Source organism: Typopeltis vanoorti, chromosome 13 (genome assembly GCF_054136105.1).
Source record: "Typopeltis vanoorti isolate ZY-2024b chromosome 13, IOZ_Tvanoo_1.0, whole genome shotgun sequence".
Classification (NCBI taxonomy): domain Eukaryota; kingdom Metazoa; phylum Arthropoda; class Arachnida; order Uropygi; family Thelyphonidae; genus Typopeltis; species Typopeltis vanoorti.
Genome location: NC_143561.1, coordinates 90088719 through 90104016, shown reverse-complemented (window position 1 = coordinate 90104016; position 15298 = coordinate 90088719). Strand labels below are relative to the sequence as shown.

At 37.8% G+C, this 15298-nt stretch overlaps 1 protein-coding gene across 2 annotated transcripts in view; it reads left to right on the top strand.

Annotated features, from left to right (window-relative positions):
- The window catches only part of LOC150100354 (uncharacterized), a 50415-nt gene that overhangs the window by 13222 nt on the left and 21895 nt on the right, over positions 1-15298 (top strand). For both annotated transcript variants that reach the window (XM_090402951.1, XM_090402952.1), the window contains exon 2: positions 6696-6854. In XM_090402951.1, the coding sequence (XP_090259077.1) occupies positions 6696-6854 (159 nt within the window). The remainder of the gene's footprint in view (positions 1-6695; positions 6855-15298) is intronic.

The following is a 15298-nucleotide window of genomic DNA, read 5'->3' as shown; positions in this document are numbered from 1 at the left end:
CAACATAAATGAAGGATAGCCTTAAAGTTCTACTGATCTTTTCCAACATCCATTCATTTGTATGCTTTTCAGTGTATGATAACCTCGATAGCCTTCTGTAATACCACATCTCAAAAGCAGCTATTCTTTTCTTATCTGACTTCTTTAGGTTCAAAGTCTCACATCCATAAGTTGCTGTTGGAAAAACAACTGCATCCCAAATCCTAAACTTCGTTCCCATGTAGAATAGATCCATCCTTCCAAATTTTAGACAAGTCTCTGACTGTTGTTTTAGCCATTCCTAACCTTCTTCTGATGTCTTCTGAACAGCAATTCTTCACATTAATAATGGATCCCAGGTACTCAAACGTGCTGACTTCCTCAAATCTTTCTCCATTAAGGTACACTTGTTTCTCAAGAACTTCTCCTGTTTGTATTTCCTTTGAGAACCGTAATATTTGTCTTGCTAGGATTGAGTTGAAATCCTCTGTTATTACTGATCTTGTTAACTTTATCAAGAATTAGTTCTAGATCTTCCATGTCATTACAAAGGAGTAATGTATCATCTGCATACCTCAGATTATTGATCAATCTACCTCTTATTCTAATTCCTGTCTTGAGCTCATCCAATTCTTCATGCATGATGTCCTCTGCATATATACTAAACAAGTGAGGAGAAAGTAAACATCCTTGCCTAACTCCTTTTCTCAACTTGAAGCCAGTCAGTCAATCCAATACCTGTTCTTACCATGGCTTCTTGCTCCCTGTACAAGTTGGCTATCAATCTGATAGTGTGTTGAGGAAAACCCATTATTTTCATTACTTCCCATAGTTTCATGCTCAACACATTCAAAAGCTTTAGAGTAGTCTAAGAAACACATTACCAGAGGGAGTCTGAAGGAATTCAGACTCCCTCTGGAGAACAAGAAGCCTTACCATGGCTTCTTGCTCCCTGTACAAGTTGGCCATCAACCCGATAGTGTGTTGAGGAAAACCCATTATTTTCATTACTTCCCATAGTTTCACATGCTCAACACATTCAAAAGTTTTAGAGTAGTCTAAGAAACACATTACCAGAGGGAGTCTGAATTCTTTATATTTTTCTATGATCTGTCTAAGGCAAAGGATCTGTTCTCTGGTGCCCTTATCGTTCCTAAAACCTGCTTGTTCCTGAGGCATCTCTGCCTCAACTTTGGCCTCAATCCTATTTAGCATGATCTTCGATAAAATTTTGCTTGCATGAGATATTAAACTAATAAACACATGCACACAGGCAGCACAAAACTACGTGAAACACATGGACAAAAGACTAGAGTTCCGACTAGGTGGGACACCCCTCTATGGGCACCTCTCGGCAGTCTAGGATGTAAATTGAGATCTCGAAGTATTAGTGTTTCTCATATTTTGGGAAGTCTTATGCGACTATATTTATTGAAATATAGTTGCAAATATGTTTCAGGGGAGGCAAATATAAAATCTTTCACACGGCCCATGAAAAGCTAGTTAAGGCACTGGTCTTATACACTACATATATACTTTTTTATGTAATAGCTACAATTCTCATGGTATCAAAAAAAAAAAAAAATCAAACCATCCCCAGTCCACGACTTTCTCTTCAGAAAGATTTTAGTAATACATTGCCATCCTCTTTGTCTGACACATCAGAAGAAATAGCCAGAATCTTAAAGAAATACAATCTTTGTACCACTTTCAAGCCCCACTCAAAACAAGCTACCCTTATTTGCTCCATTAAAGACAAATGCCCTCCTCTCTCAGTTCCATTTGTATATACAGTGCCTTGTTCCTGTAAGTTGGCCTACTATGGACAGACAGGGAGATCAGCTACCATTCACATGGATGAACATTTAAAAAAATACATCTACATTAATGCCTGTGATCAATCTGGCCTTGCAGACCATCATGCACCATAACAGTAAATTTAGAAGAGAAAGATTGTTTTTAGAATTTGCTGCTGCGCTTAAAAATCAGCTTAATTTGAATAAATATGGTTGCATCTTCTCAAAATATTATTATTTTTTAATATGAGTCTTGTACTGAGTTGAGTTCCAAATGAATGGAAGGAGGGCAAGATTGTGCCACTTCATAACAGAGGTGGCAGAACTCGAGCATCGAATTATAGGCTTATTCTGTGTATCAGATGTTGTGGTTAAGATGCTAGAGAGGCTGGTGGGAACCAGGATCCAGAATTGGATTGACAACAGTGGGTATTACCTTTGATGGACAGACAGGGAGATCAGCTACATTTGCTGATCACGGATTTGCTAAAGGGAGGTCATATTTTAGTAATTTACTTACTTATTACAATAAGGTGATGGCTTCATTGGACAGAGGAGAGGGATACACAGTAGTATACTTTTGATTTTTTCAAAGGCTTTTGATAGCTTACCGCATATTAAGTTGATAGTCAAACTATTCTACTAGAATTCATTGTGTTGTCCTCACAATTTTGGCAAAAATAAGAGCTCTTCGGGTGATAGTGGATAAGGATCTAAAATTCAGAGGACACTTTGCCAAAATTGTGAGGATAACACAATGAATTCTGGGAATGATCCAGAGGACACTGACTTGTAAAAGTATGGCTCTGATTAGGCCACACATGGACTACTGTGCACAGATTTGGTCACCTGGTTTTCAAAAGGATGAAGAGATGTTGGAAAGGGTCCAGAGGCAACTGACTAAGGTAGTTTCTGATCTGTGGAATGTCAAATATGCAGACAGGTTGAGAAAATGCAATTTACAGAGTCTAGTGGATAGGAGGAAGAGGGGTCATATGATAGAGACTTACAAGTTAGTAAGGAGTTGTTATAGGATCAATGCTGAAGACGTTTTACAGAAAGTGGTGAGAGATCAGGGAAGAACCAGAGATCATCCCTGGAAGATGTATAAGGAGGGTGTGAGCAAGGCAGTGAGAAGCAGATTTTTTGCATGCAGAGTTGTGAATGATTGGAATGCCTTGCTTGAGAGAGTGTGGTGTCTGCAGAGAATTTGAGTGTGTTTAAGGCACAGTATGATGAGCTATATGTATGAATGACAAACGAACCTAGTAGAACTTTGACTCCATGGGGTCTTAGGGTAATAATAATAATATTTTACGGGCACCTCCATGGAGTCCCGTAGACTCATCGTGGGAGACTCAAACTAACCACACAATCTATCATACCTCTTGCTTAAACCCATTAACAGATAAAGCATTCACAACTCTCCAAGCAAAAAATCTAGTCCTTGCACACCTTTATTCAACTTCCAGTGATGACCCCCCCCCTTTGTTCTGGCTCATCCAGCCAATTGCTGAAACATTTCCCCTGCATTAATTTCCTATAAATTTCCTATAAAACCCTTTAAGCAGCTTAACTGTTTCAATCATATCCCCTCTTTTTCTCCTATCAACCAACTTTTGCAATCTAGACATCCTCAATATATATATATATTTTTTTAAATAACGAAACCTGTGGTGCGATCATAATTAAAAGAAACATACGTATTAACCACAGTGAAAATTATTTAATTGTAAATATTTCATCCTAAGTATCTTAGGACATCATCAGTACAGTAGTTTAAAAGAATAATAGGAATAACATACAGTTAGGGCGCATGATTACAATAGAATCCCATTAAACGTGCATAACGTATTACAGAAGTAAAAATAAAAATAAAAATTATTTCACACAATTTTGTATGACAATTTCCCATACTTTAGGAGTTGTTTTGGATGAAATATTTACAATTAAATAATTTTCACTGTGGTTAATAACGTGTGTTTCTTTTAATTATCCTCAATATATCTTCATAGGGAACATTCCACGGACCACTCACCATCTTGGTTATTCACCTCTGAAACTTTTCCATCACTTCTTCATCTGCAAGAAACCCAGGAGACCATACTTTAGCATAGTAATCCAGAAGAAGACATGTTCAAGGCCTTATAAAGTGGAATAACAGCTTCCTTATCTTTACTTGTTAGTGTGTTCTTCTATAGTCAAGTAATCTTATGAGCTATCTTTAGTAATGTCCTCTAAACTTTAACTCTCTGTCTATCACCACCCCTAAATTTTTAGCTTTATCTAGTTCCTAGAGTAGTTTCATCAATATGGTACACAGCTTGTAATCTGGTTATCCTAAAATGCATAACTTTAATTTCTCCACGTTAAAACTGATACCCATTATCTGTTGCCCGTACTAACAGCTTTTTGAAATCATCCTACAAGCGCTCCACATCACCTTGATTAAATGTTACTCTCCCTAATTTTGCATCATCAGCAAACAACTGAATATTTTCTATCAGGTTATTTCCTATATCATTTATGTGCAAATTAAACAGCAATGGTCCTATCACAGAAACTTGTGGCATCCCACTAGCCACCTGTTTTCACCTCAATTCTGCCTCTCCATCTACTACTTTTTGATATCTGTTCAGCAGCCATCATCTTATTCACTTAATCAGTGTCATATCCATCCTCATTTGTTCTAATTTGCATAACAGAGTTCCATGTGGTATTCTGTCAAATGCCTTTGCAAAATCATCAATATTATAAAAAGGCGGTAAATTACTAAGGCATGACCTACCCTTTGTAAAGCTATGTTGCCCCTCTTAAATTATCATGTTTTTATCCACCCATTCTTGAATTTTCTTTTTGACCAATTTTTCTAGTACTTTTATCACCACGTCCGAGATACTGATTGGTCTATAATTTGCTATTGCAATCTTGGAACCTCTCTTATTCAAGGGAATTATTTTGCCCTCTTTTCACTCCCTTGGAACTCTACCAGAGCTGAGACTTAAATTAAAGAGCCTAGTCAGAGGCATTGCTAGTTCCCTTGTACAGTACAGTCTTGCAGAACCCAAGCTGATATCCCATCTAATCCCACAGCTGTATTTACATTGAGATTCTGCAATATCCTAAGAACCTCCAGTTCATCCACCTCTGTTCCCACATTAGTGTCTGTCACATATGTTAAGGCAGTAAATTCAACTAGGATGATACAACTTTCCAAAGTTGTCACTTAGTAACTCAACCATTTTATCTGCTTCTGTCACCTAATGACCATCATCCCTCATTAAGATTAATCTTCCATAGTCATTCTTCCTCTTACTTGCCACATAACTAAAGGACTCTTTGGGATTTCCTTTGCCCCGCTCAGCTAGATTCTTCTCATAATCTGATTTTGCCTTCCTTGCCATGCTGGTCACTTTCTCTTTATATACCCTCCACATCATTTTCTTCTTCTGCAGCTCGTGCTTAATGATATTTAAGCTACTAACATCCTTAATCTGCAGTGTTTTATGCCCTGGCACAGATTTAAGCTTCTTCCTAAGCTTGTCATAATCACTTGCCTTGTAGTTCCACTTATATCCCTTCTTGACAGAATATTTCTCATGTTACAATCTGCCAAATCAAGACCGCATGTTCACTTTCACCAATCGGAGGAAATGTGGCCATTGGTTATGGATTACGCTTCTAATTCTATGACGAGGTCTAATACTGTCACAGCCCTAGTCTCTCCATCACATGCTGCCTCAAGTAATAATCTCTTCTTGTCTTATCAGTTGTCATTTCCTTCCAGGAGGTTGACTACTATGAGCTTCCACCATGTACAGTTTTGTGCTTCTCTCTTACATTCTTCATAAGACAAAAAAAGTCTAGTCCTTAATATTTCCCATCCAATCTGTTCTTTGTCTTCTTCTTTTTCCTTGTATGATTTCTTCTAAAAGTGTTTTTTGTATGGATTCATGCCTTAATATGTGACCAATCATTTCTAATATCTCTAAATTAGTCTTTTTTTTTTTTTTTTTGGCACTCCATGGGACTGTAAGGATTCTTCTGAGGATCTGTATTTCAAAGGCTTTTATAGGTGTATAAATTCCATTTCCTTCCTGCCATGTGATTGTTCTTCCTTCCCTCCTTCCTTCCAGGCTATAACTTCATAATTGAAGTCCCCCATAATATTCACTCGACCTGTACTCATTGTACTTATTTGCCAATGCATGTCTTCCAGATCATCCATGGAACTCCTGGGCCTATAACAACAACCAACTGTATATTTCATCTTATATACAGTTGTTTGTTGCTATAGTAACAACCAACTGTATTTTTCATCTTATTGGACATAATCTCACACCAGACTGCTTCAAATGAACAGCCATGCTCCTGCCTATTTCCTATTCTTTTTGGCTACAATTTGTCTGCCATTATCAGCAGTATCTATTCACTGAAAATACTGAACCTTTCACATTCTATTCCCTGTAATTGCATATGGAAAACACTGATACTGTGAGATCCCAGTTTATATAAAACTGGGATCTCACACTGTTGATAGGTGCCCCACCTAGTTACTCTAGTCTTTAGTCCAAGTATTTCACTTAGTTTTGTACTGCTTTTATGTGTATTGCGTCTCATATTGTACTCCCTAACGAACTCCTGAGATGAAATATTCGAAGAATTAAGCACTGTTTTTGATCCTATCATAGTGCTGTTTCTCTCCATTAAACTTTTAATACAAGCAGTTTGTCTGTTGAGGTGGTGAGTGCATCCACTGTGAATATGTTTAAGAGAAGGTATGACAGTTGTTGCAGATGATGTATGACCTTCCTTTATAAGTCCTTGGCTCCCTTGTGGTCTCTGTTGATAATAATAATAACAATAATAATAACATCTTTGTGTAATAAATGTCATTTCATAAAATAATATTAATTTCAGCTTGATTGTTTGTGTAAAGTGCTTTCTGTTATACCATCATCTGGGATTGAATTTCAATCTTCTAAGGTTAATCAGACACCACTTCATCTTGTGACGATAGCCGGACATGTGAATTGTTTACTTTGGTTACTCCTGGCAGGAGCCAGAACAGATATTCAGGTGAGATCTTTCTCTTGGACTTTACTTTTTATTTATTTATTTTTAAATACTTAACTGTTAACTTTTCAAAATATAGTAATTGCTCTTTTTTACTAAATAGCTTAAGGAAATTACAACTTATACTAGGATATACATTAAAATAAATTTAAATACACTTCCAATATTTCGGCAATGTCACATTGCCATTTTCACAGGAACTTAAAAACAAGACACGTGCACGCAAGAACAACAAACAGTAAACGAGGACGAAGCAGGAAGCTATTCTTTCTCCTAAAAGTCCTGATGGTGATGCCCCTAGCGGGCAATGTTGGTATTCTTTGGCGATTGGGCTGCAGGTCATCTGATATAGGTATCCCACATTTGGGGAAGTCTCATGCAGCCAAATTTGTTGAGGTTTGGATTGTTTCTTAGGGCTGAGGTTGATTCCATGAAAAGCCTTTCGTGTTTGAATTTACTACGGTGTATTATCGTGGCTTTCTTCCACCGTATTCTATGGCAGGTATCCAGCGCATGGTCTGCAAGACCAGAGTGGCTGTATTGGTGAAACCGGATGTAGCCCTTGTGTTCTGAAATTCTGATATTAGCTGTCCTGCCTGTTTGGCCAAAGTAGGACAGCTTACAGCTGCAAGGGACCTGTATGGGTGGGTTTTCTATAGACTGAGAAAACCAAGGTTCCATCCGGCTGGTGGGTGACTAGTGTGTGTCTAAGAAAGGAAGGCAGTTGTTTTTTTCTTCTTCCAAGGTGAATTTGATTCTTGGGTGTTGGTTGTTTAAGTGTGTTAGGAAGGTGAGGAGTGCATCGGAGCTATGTGGCCAAATAGTGAACACATCATCAACATAGCAAAGCCATATGGTTGTTTTTGTGGGGCAGAGTTTAAGGCTTTCTCTTCAAAAGTCTCCATATAAAAGTTGGCCAAGGATGGGGAAAGTGGAGAACCCATGGCTGTCCCCTGTATTTGTTGGTAGAATATTCCTTGCCAAACAAAATAGCCTGAGTTCATTGTGAACTCAAATAGGGCTGTGATATCGGGAGGAAATTTAGCTTGGATTAGCTCTAAAGATTCTTTGAGTTGGACATTTGTGAATAAGGAGGAGACATCAAAACTGACCATTGAATCAGTGTGTTTGAGTGTAAGGTTTTCTATGCTGGCTTTGAAGTGGGCTTATGTGTGAAGGTGTGTTACTAGTATAGTGTGTGAGAGCTTTGGCCAAAAACCTGAAGCACTCGATGCTCTCTCACATGGCCACAACTTCGCCATTGCACCCAGAAGAATACCTGCTGAAGATATAATGATACGACTTGAACACGGGATACGACACCTTCCAAACCACGTCGCCAACAATATTAGACTGGATGTGGCTTACGTTCTGACCAAAGCAAAACCACCAGAAACTAACATGCCCAGTAAGGAAATTAAATCTCTACTAGAATTAAAGAAAAACAAGAAAATAATAATCACCAAAGCGGATAAAGGGAATGCCACAGTATTGCTTAACCAAAAGGATTACACAGGTAAGCTTAATGCTCTATTGTTAGATCGGGCTACTTACCTCCCTATTGAGTAGAATTCCACCAATTCACAAATTAGTAAACTCCACAGGCTCCTTAAGAAGGTCACTTCTTGCCCTGTAGAAGTCGCAAACAAATTAAAACTATTTAACTCCATACCCCCCCCCCCCCGGTATTTATGGACTCCGAAAAATACATAAGGAAAATGTCTATTATGTCCCATAGTGGATGGCACTGATACCCCCCACATACAAACTAGCTAACCATTTGGCCAAAGCTCTCACACACACTATACTGGCAACACACCTTCACACATAAAAAACTCAGCCCACTTCAAAGCTAGCATAGAAAACCTTACACTCAAACACACTGATTTAATGGTCAGTTTTGATGTCTCCTCCTTATTCACAAATGTTCTACTCAAAGAATCCTTAGAGCTAATCCAAGCTAAATTTCCTCCCGATATCACAGCCTTATTTCAGTTCACAATGAACTCAGGCTATTTTGTTTGGCAAGGAAAATTTTACAAACAAATTGAGGGAACAGCCATGGGTTATCCACTCTCCCCACCCTTGGCCAACTTTTATATGGAGACTTTTGAAGAGAAAGCCTTAAACTCTGCCCCACAAAAACCAACCATATGTCTTTGCTGTGTTGATGATGTGTTTGCTATTTGGCCACATGGCTCCGATACACTCCTCTCCTTCCTAACCACTTAAATAACCAACACCCCCAGAATCAAATTCACCCTGGAAGAAGAAAAAAACAACTGCTTTCCTTTCTTAGACACACTAGTCACCTGCCAGCCTGATGGAACCTTGGTTTTCTCAGTCTCTAGAAAACCCACCCGTTCAGGCAGATACATTCACCAACAATCCCACCACCCCTCCTTGCAACAATATGGAGTCATTAAGACACTACACAGCAGGGCTAAAACTTATATGTTCAAATGACAATGCCCTAACCACAGAACTAAACCACATTCTCAACACTTTCTCAGCCAATGGCTACCACAACCCCCCCCCCCCTCACAACAAAGATTACTCTAAATCCATCACCATACCCTATATCTGAGGCACCTCGGAAAAAATTACAAAAATCCTAAAAAAACATGACTTAACGTCTTGTTACAGATCATATAAAAAGTTGGCATCCGTTATCTGCTCTACTAAAGACCAACCTTCCCCCCACCCACACACACCTACCTGATGTATACCAGGTCCCTTGCAGCTGTAAGCTGTCCTACTTTGGCCAAACAGGCAGGACAGCTAATATCAGAATTTCAGAACACAAGGGCTACATCCAGTTTCACCAATACAGCCACTCTGGTCTTGCAGACCATGCGCTGGATACCCGCCATAGAATACGGTGGAAGAAGGCCACGATAATACACCGTAGTAAATTCAAACACGAAAGGCTTTTCATGGAATCAACCTCAGCCCTAAGAAACAATCCAAACCTCAACAAATTTGGCTGCATGAGACTTCCCCAAATGCAGGATACCTATATCAGATGACCTGCAGCCCAATCGCCGAAGAATACCAACATTGCCCACTAGGGGACATCACCATCAGGACTTTTAGGAGAAAGAATAGCTTCCTGCTTCGTCCTCATTTACTGTTTGTTGTTCTTGCATGCACGTGTCTTGTTTTTAAGTTCCTGTGAAAATGGCAACATGACGTTGCCGAAATATTGTAAGTATATTTAAATTTATTTTAATGTATATCCTACTATATGTTGTAATTTCCTTAATCTGTTTAGTAAAAACATAACCAACGTCTGAGCCTTTCCATGAGAAATAGTAATTGCTCATCAACTAATTTCGAATCTGCACATTAAAGGCAGAATTTTATTTCTCTTTATCTATGTTTAGTTCCAAAATTTCAGCATCTGTAACAGTAGATTTCCACATTAGAGACTGCCAGTGATGACTGATGCTGAGTGTTAAGACTAGTTATTTATTTTTATTGTTTTTCATTGCTAAACACATTCTGTGATAATAATGCATTGTTTGAAATTATATAAACATATATGCTTGTGTAGTTTATTAATCTGTAAGAGACATGAAGAAAAACTAGCACATTATCCTTTACAGGATCTTGACTGCCACTTCAGCACAGTTTAAAAGTGGAACTTGCAGAAGGAAATGATCACCAATAGTTGAGAAATAGCTTCTTTTTTTTTTAATTTAATTTTATTATTATTATTATATATATATTTTTTTCATGAGAAGTGGTAGGAGCCTGAACGTATTGCCTTAAAATGTAGTGATATTGTGGAACAGTTAATGAACCACATCTGCTCTCCAGAATAACTGTGAAATTGAATAATAAAGGACAGTAATAATGTATGAAGCCTTCTTATATCACTGAGAGTGATATATGTTCAAATGAGAAGCAAGAAGCACATGCTCCATAAAGCAAAATAAAAATCAAAAATAAAATTCTTTGGAACTGTTCAATTAAATGATGTACTTCTGCTGTCAGAGTGATTATTTTCATGTCCACTTCATAAAAGGAAAGAAAGATATTTTCTTGGAACTTGCTTGCTGAAAGAAGATGTATGCAAGCATAATGGTCAAATGCGATCTTCAGCCTCTTTTATTATAATGTACAGAATTTGAGAAGTAAGACAAATACATGATTGAAAGATAAAATTAAAAAAAAAAAAAATTGACAGAAGATATAGAGCAACAGCAATGACATCGCATTCTGTTCCTCCTGTTCTTTAACTGTGAGAAAGAAAAAACTTGAACCGTTAGACTTTATTTCAAACAAGAAAAGCATGGTTAATCCTAGCAAAGCTTGGAAATCACCTGAAGTAGAAAGGTGAAATAAAGAATTGTGAAGCATTTTTAGGTTTGTAAATTCATTTCTGGTAATGTAGCAGAGACTATTGGAGACTAAAATGTATAAGAAATTTTATGAGACAAATATGAGAAATTATGAATTTATTGTCTCTTTTCTATATCTATCTGTGATCATGTCCATCATAGCAGTAACCAAAGCTAATACATTGTTGTCCATCAAGCCACCATTTAAAGACTATATTATTCATACAATAGTCAAAGTTTTCATAATATGCTATGTGTGTAATGACTGTACACATCCTATCGATAAAAAATGTGGCAAGTAAGGAATTGGAATGAGCATGCACATTAAATGTAGGAGTGGGAAGCATTTGGTGACTTCGGTGTTATTCTTTAAGGCTTTAGTAGCCACAGAGGTAGTGTGTTAGAAACATGAGAGTGCCATTTGTAGATACCAGAAGCATGTTAAAAGGTAATGAGAATATGGAAGAAGTATCTGTGGTATGATCTTGGAGAGTGAGGCAGTGGGAGATGTTTTGATGGATTGTCTTGCTTGTGCAAGTGAATGTTGGATGAAAGCAGGATGTTTGAAGAAAGAAATAGAATAGATTGGAAAGGAAATGGAAAGTACAAAAACTGATTGAGGAGAATGAAGAGATTAAGAGACTAGAGGAGCAAGGGAATGAAAAAGAGACAATGACATAATTACTATTATTGTGGCACAGGTATTTCCATGGCATTCTAAAACTTATCATGGGAGGCACAAATTATCAACACAAGGTCTATTGTACCTCTCCTTGAAACCATTAAAAAAGCACTCACAACTGATTCGGGTAATCCATTCCATTCATTCACCACTCTCCAAGCAAAAAATCTAATCCTCATGCCCTTGCTAACGACACTCTTGCTCAACTTACAGGGATGACCTCTTGTTCTCCCCTCTCTATCCAAGTGAATTTACCCTGTAAAAGCCTTTAAGTGACTTAAATGTTTCTGTCATATCCCCCAGGGGTGCTTAAGGGTCAAAGCTGTATAACTGAGAGGAGACCTCCACATAGCCTTTAAAGGAATGCGGATAACCGACCAGGGCTTCTGACCTAATGTCCAGTCCTCACCTTCTCGTGGTGCACCCTGTTGGGTATCTACTTCGATACTGAACGAATGAGGATGGGCTGGCAATTTCGGATTTAGCCGACCAAATTATATTCTTATAGGTTAAACCAAAATAAAAAATGATGGTACGACATGACAAAATTTCATGCTGGCTGGGGCGTCGCCCGGTTAAACAAGACCCCCGTTGTTTTCGCCAGGGAACCAGGCCGAACAGCGAAAAGTCAGCTACTGGAAGAAATGTGAAAACAAACCCCAACTCAACATCACCAGAGTTAAAGATCGGTATTATCAACATAAGAAGCCTGAATGGCAAAGAAATGGAGCTAGCTGAGGAATTAGATAAGTACCAGATCGACATAATAGGGGTGACTGAAACAAAAAAGATAAAAACTGGTGACATCTTTCTGAGCAATAAATACAAAATGTTATATTCAGGCAATGACAATCAAGGAAAAGAAGGAGTAGCCATAGTATTCAACACAAAATACAAGGCTAATCTTCTTGGATGGCAGTCAGTCTCAAGTAGAGTAATGTGGGCAAATATGAGAATTGGGAATTGGACAATGCGACTTATTTGTGCCTATGGTCCCACAGAAGGTTCTACTAAGGTAGAAGTGGAGGAATTTTTTGAGGCTTTAGAAAAAGCAACTGACACAATGAAAAAGGAAAAGTTGGTCCTTGTTGGGGATCTAAATAGCAGAGTAGGAAATGATTGTGAGACATACAAAAATATTTTGGGAAAATTTCGAGAAAAGAGCAAAGCTAATAATAATGGCGAATATCTGTTGGATTTCTGCTCAGGACATGGACTGGTTATTACTAACACCATGTTCCAACATAAAAATGTGCACAAATTCACATGGAGAGAAGAGGCAAGGAATAGGAAAAATCTCATTGACTATGTTATTGTTGATAGTGATGTTTTCTCCCTGGTGCAGGACACCAGAGTGTACAGAGGATTTGAAATTGGAAATGATCACTATTTAGTCTTGAGCAGGATAAAATTGAATTTTACATTGAAAAGAATAACATGTAAGAAAGTTTTAAAGCGAATAAAAGTTGAGCAGCTCCCAGATGCGAACTGTAGACTAAAATACACAAAGATTATTGAAGAAAAAATGAAATAGTTTGAGAACACGAATCAAACCTTGGAGAAACAGTGGCAAACTCGGAAGAAAACATTGATTGATTCTGCCAGAGAGGCATGTGGTGAGGTTGTCTGCAAGGATAAAAAAATTAGAATTCCCTGGTGGACACAGGAAGTTATAGAGGCAGTGAAGTAAAAGAAGGAAGCATATCAAAAGTTCCTGTCAAATAAGTCAGCTTATGCTCTTTGAGAATACAGAGACAAATGTAAGAATGCTAAACAGTGTGTAAAACTAGGTAAACAAAAGTCATATGAGGACTTTGGCAAGAATATAGAAAATTAATATCAAGAAGGTGGCAAAATATTCTGGAGGTGGTTGAAGAAGCTTAGGAATGGGGGAAAGAGTGCTGTAAAAGGAGTTAGAGATGATAAAGGTGACATGAAAACGGGAGAAAAAGATATCCTTGAAGCATGGAGTAATTTGAAAAACTGCTAAATGAAACAAGTAGTGATCATAGCACAGTGGTAAAACACACTGACCAGGCATGCAGTCAGGAATACATATCCATACGTGAAGTAGAAAATGCCATCAAAGCCTTGAAATGTGAAAAGGCAGCAGGAGTAGATGATATTCGACCAAAAATGCTGAAGTATGGTGGTATAAGAATCTTACAGTGGCTGCACTGCATAATTCAGAAAGCCTGGACAGAGGAACGAATTCCTGATGATTGGAGTGGAGCTCTCCTAGTACCCATATATAAAAAGGGAAATAAAACTGAATGTGAGAATTACAAAGGTATTTCCCTACTGAGTGTTCCTGGCAAGATCTATGCAAGTATACTTGAGAGACGGTTGAGAAGAATTGTGGAAGAAAAGCTGGGTGAAGAACAAGCTGGATTCTGGCCAAATAGAGGCTGTCAGGATCAGATCTTCACTTTACGACAAATAGTCGAGAAAGCATAGGAATATAACTAAGATCTGTATTTAAGTTTTGTCGATTTGGAAAGGCATATGACAAGGTGCCAAGAGAGAAGCTATTCAATACGCTGCAGTTATATGGTGTCAATGGGCATTATATCAAGCAATACTTAGCCTTTATTTGAGTTGTGAGTCAGCAGTTAGAATTGAAGGAAGTACAGGAAGATGGTTTAATGTTAAATCTGGGGTGAGACAAGGATGTACATTATCCCCTTTGTTATTCATTATCTATATGGATCACATTATGAAGGAAAGTGGTATTAAACATGATATCAAAATTGGAGATGTTAATGTCAGCTCTTTGCTTTATGCAGATGATGTTGTACTTCTAAATAAATCCGCTACAAGTCTGCAAGATTCTCTGACTAAATTGAATATCTATTGTAATAGATATGGTATGAAGGTCAGCAATAAAAAGACAAAGACAATGAAATAGGCAGAATCATTGAAAATGTCAATTGTGTTTTGAATGAAGAACCTGTGGAACAAGTAAAACATTTTAGCTACTTAGGCACGATTTTCACTGAAAATGGTAAATTAAATATAGAAATAGACAACAGAATCAGCAAAGCTGGTATGGTGGGAAGTCAATTGAATAAATTCATATGGAATAAGAGAGAAATTAGTCGCAACACTAAATTAGCTGTATATATACAAGACAGTGTTCAAACCAGTTTTAACTTATGGATCTAAGAGCTGGGTCAGAAGTAAAACACTTGACCAAAGACTAGAGACTGCAGATATGAGAGTCCTGAGAAAGATTATAGGCATGAACAGATGGCATCAATGGCAATATCATATTAAAAATGAGGATATTAGGGAAGAACTTGACATTGTCAACATCCAGTAATGCATTAGCAGAGCTAATCTCAGGTGGTATGTCACTTAAACAGAATGGGTGAAGAAAGGTTAGCAAAACAAGTGTTCTCTGCCAGGTTGGCAGCAAA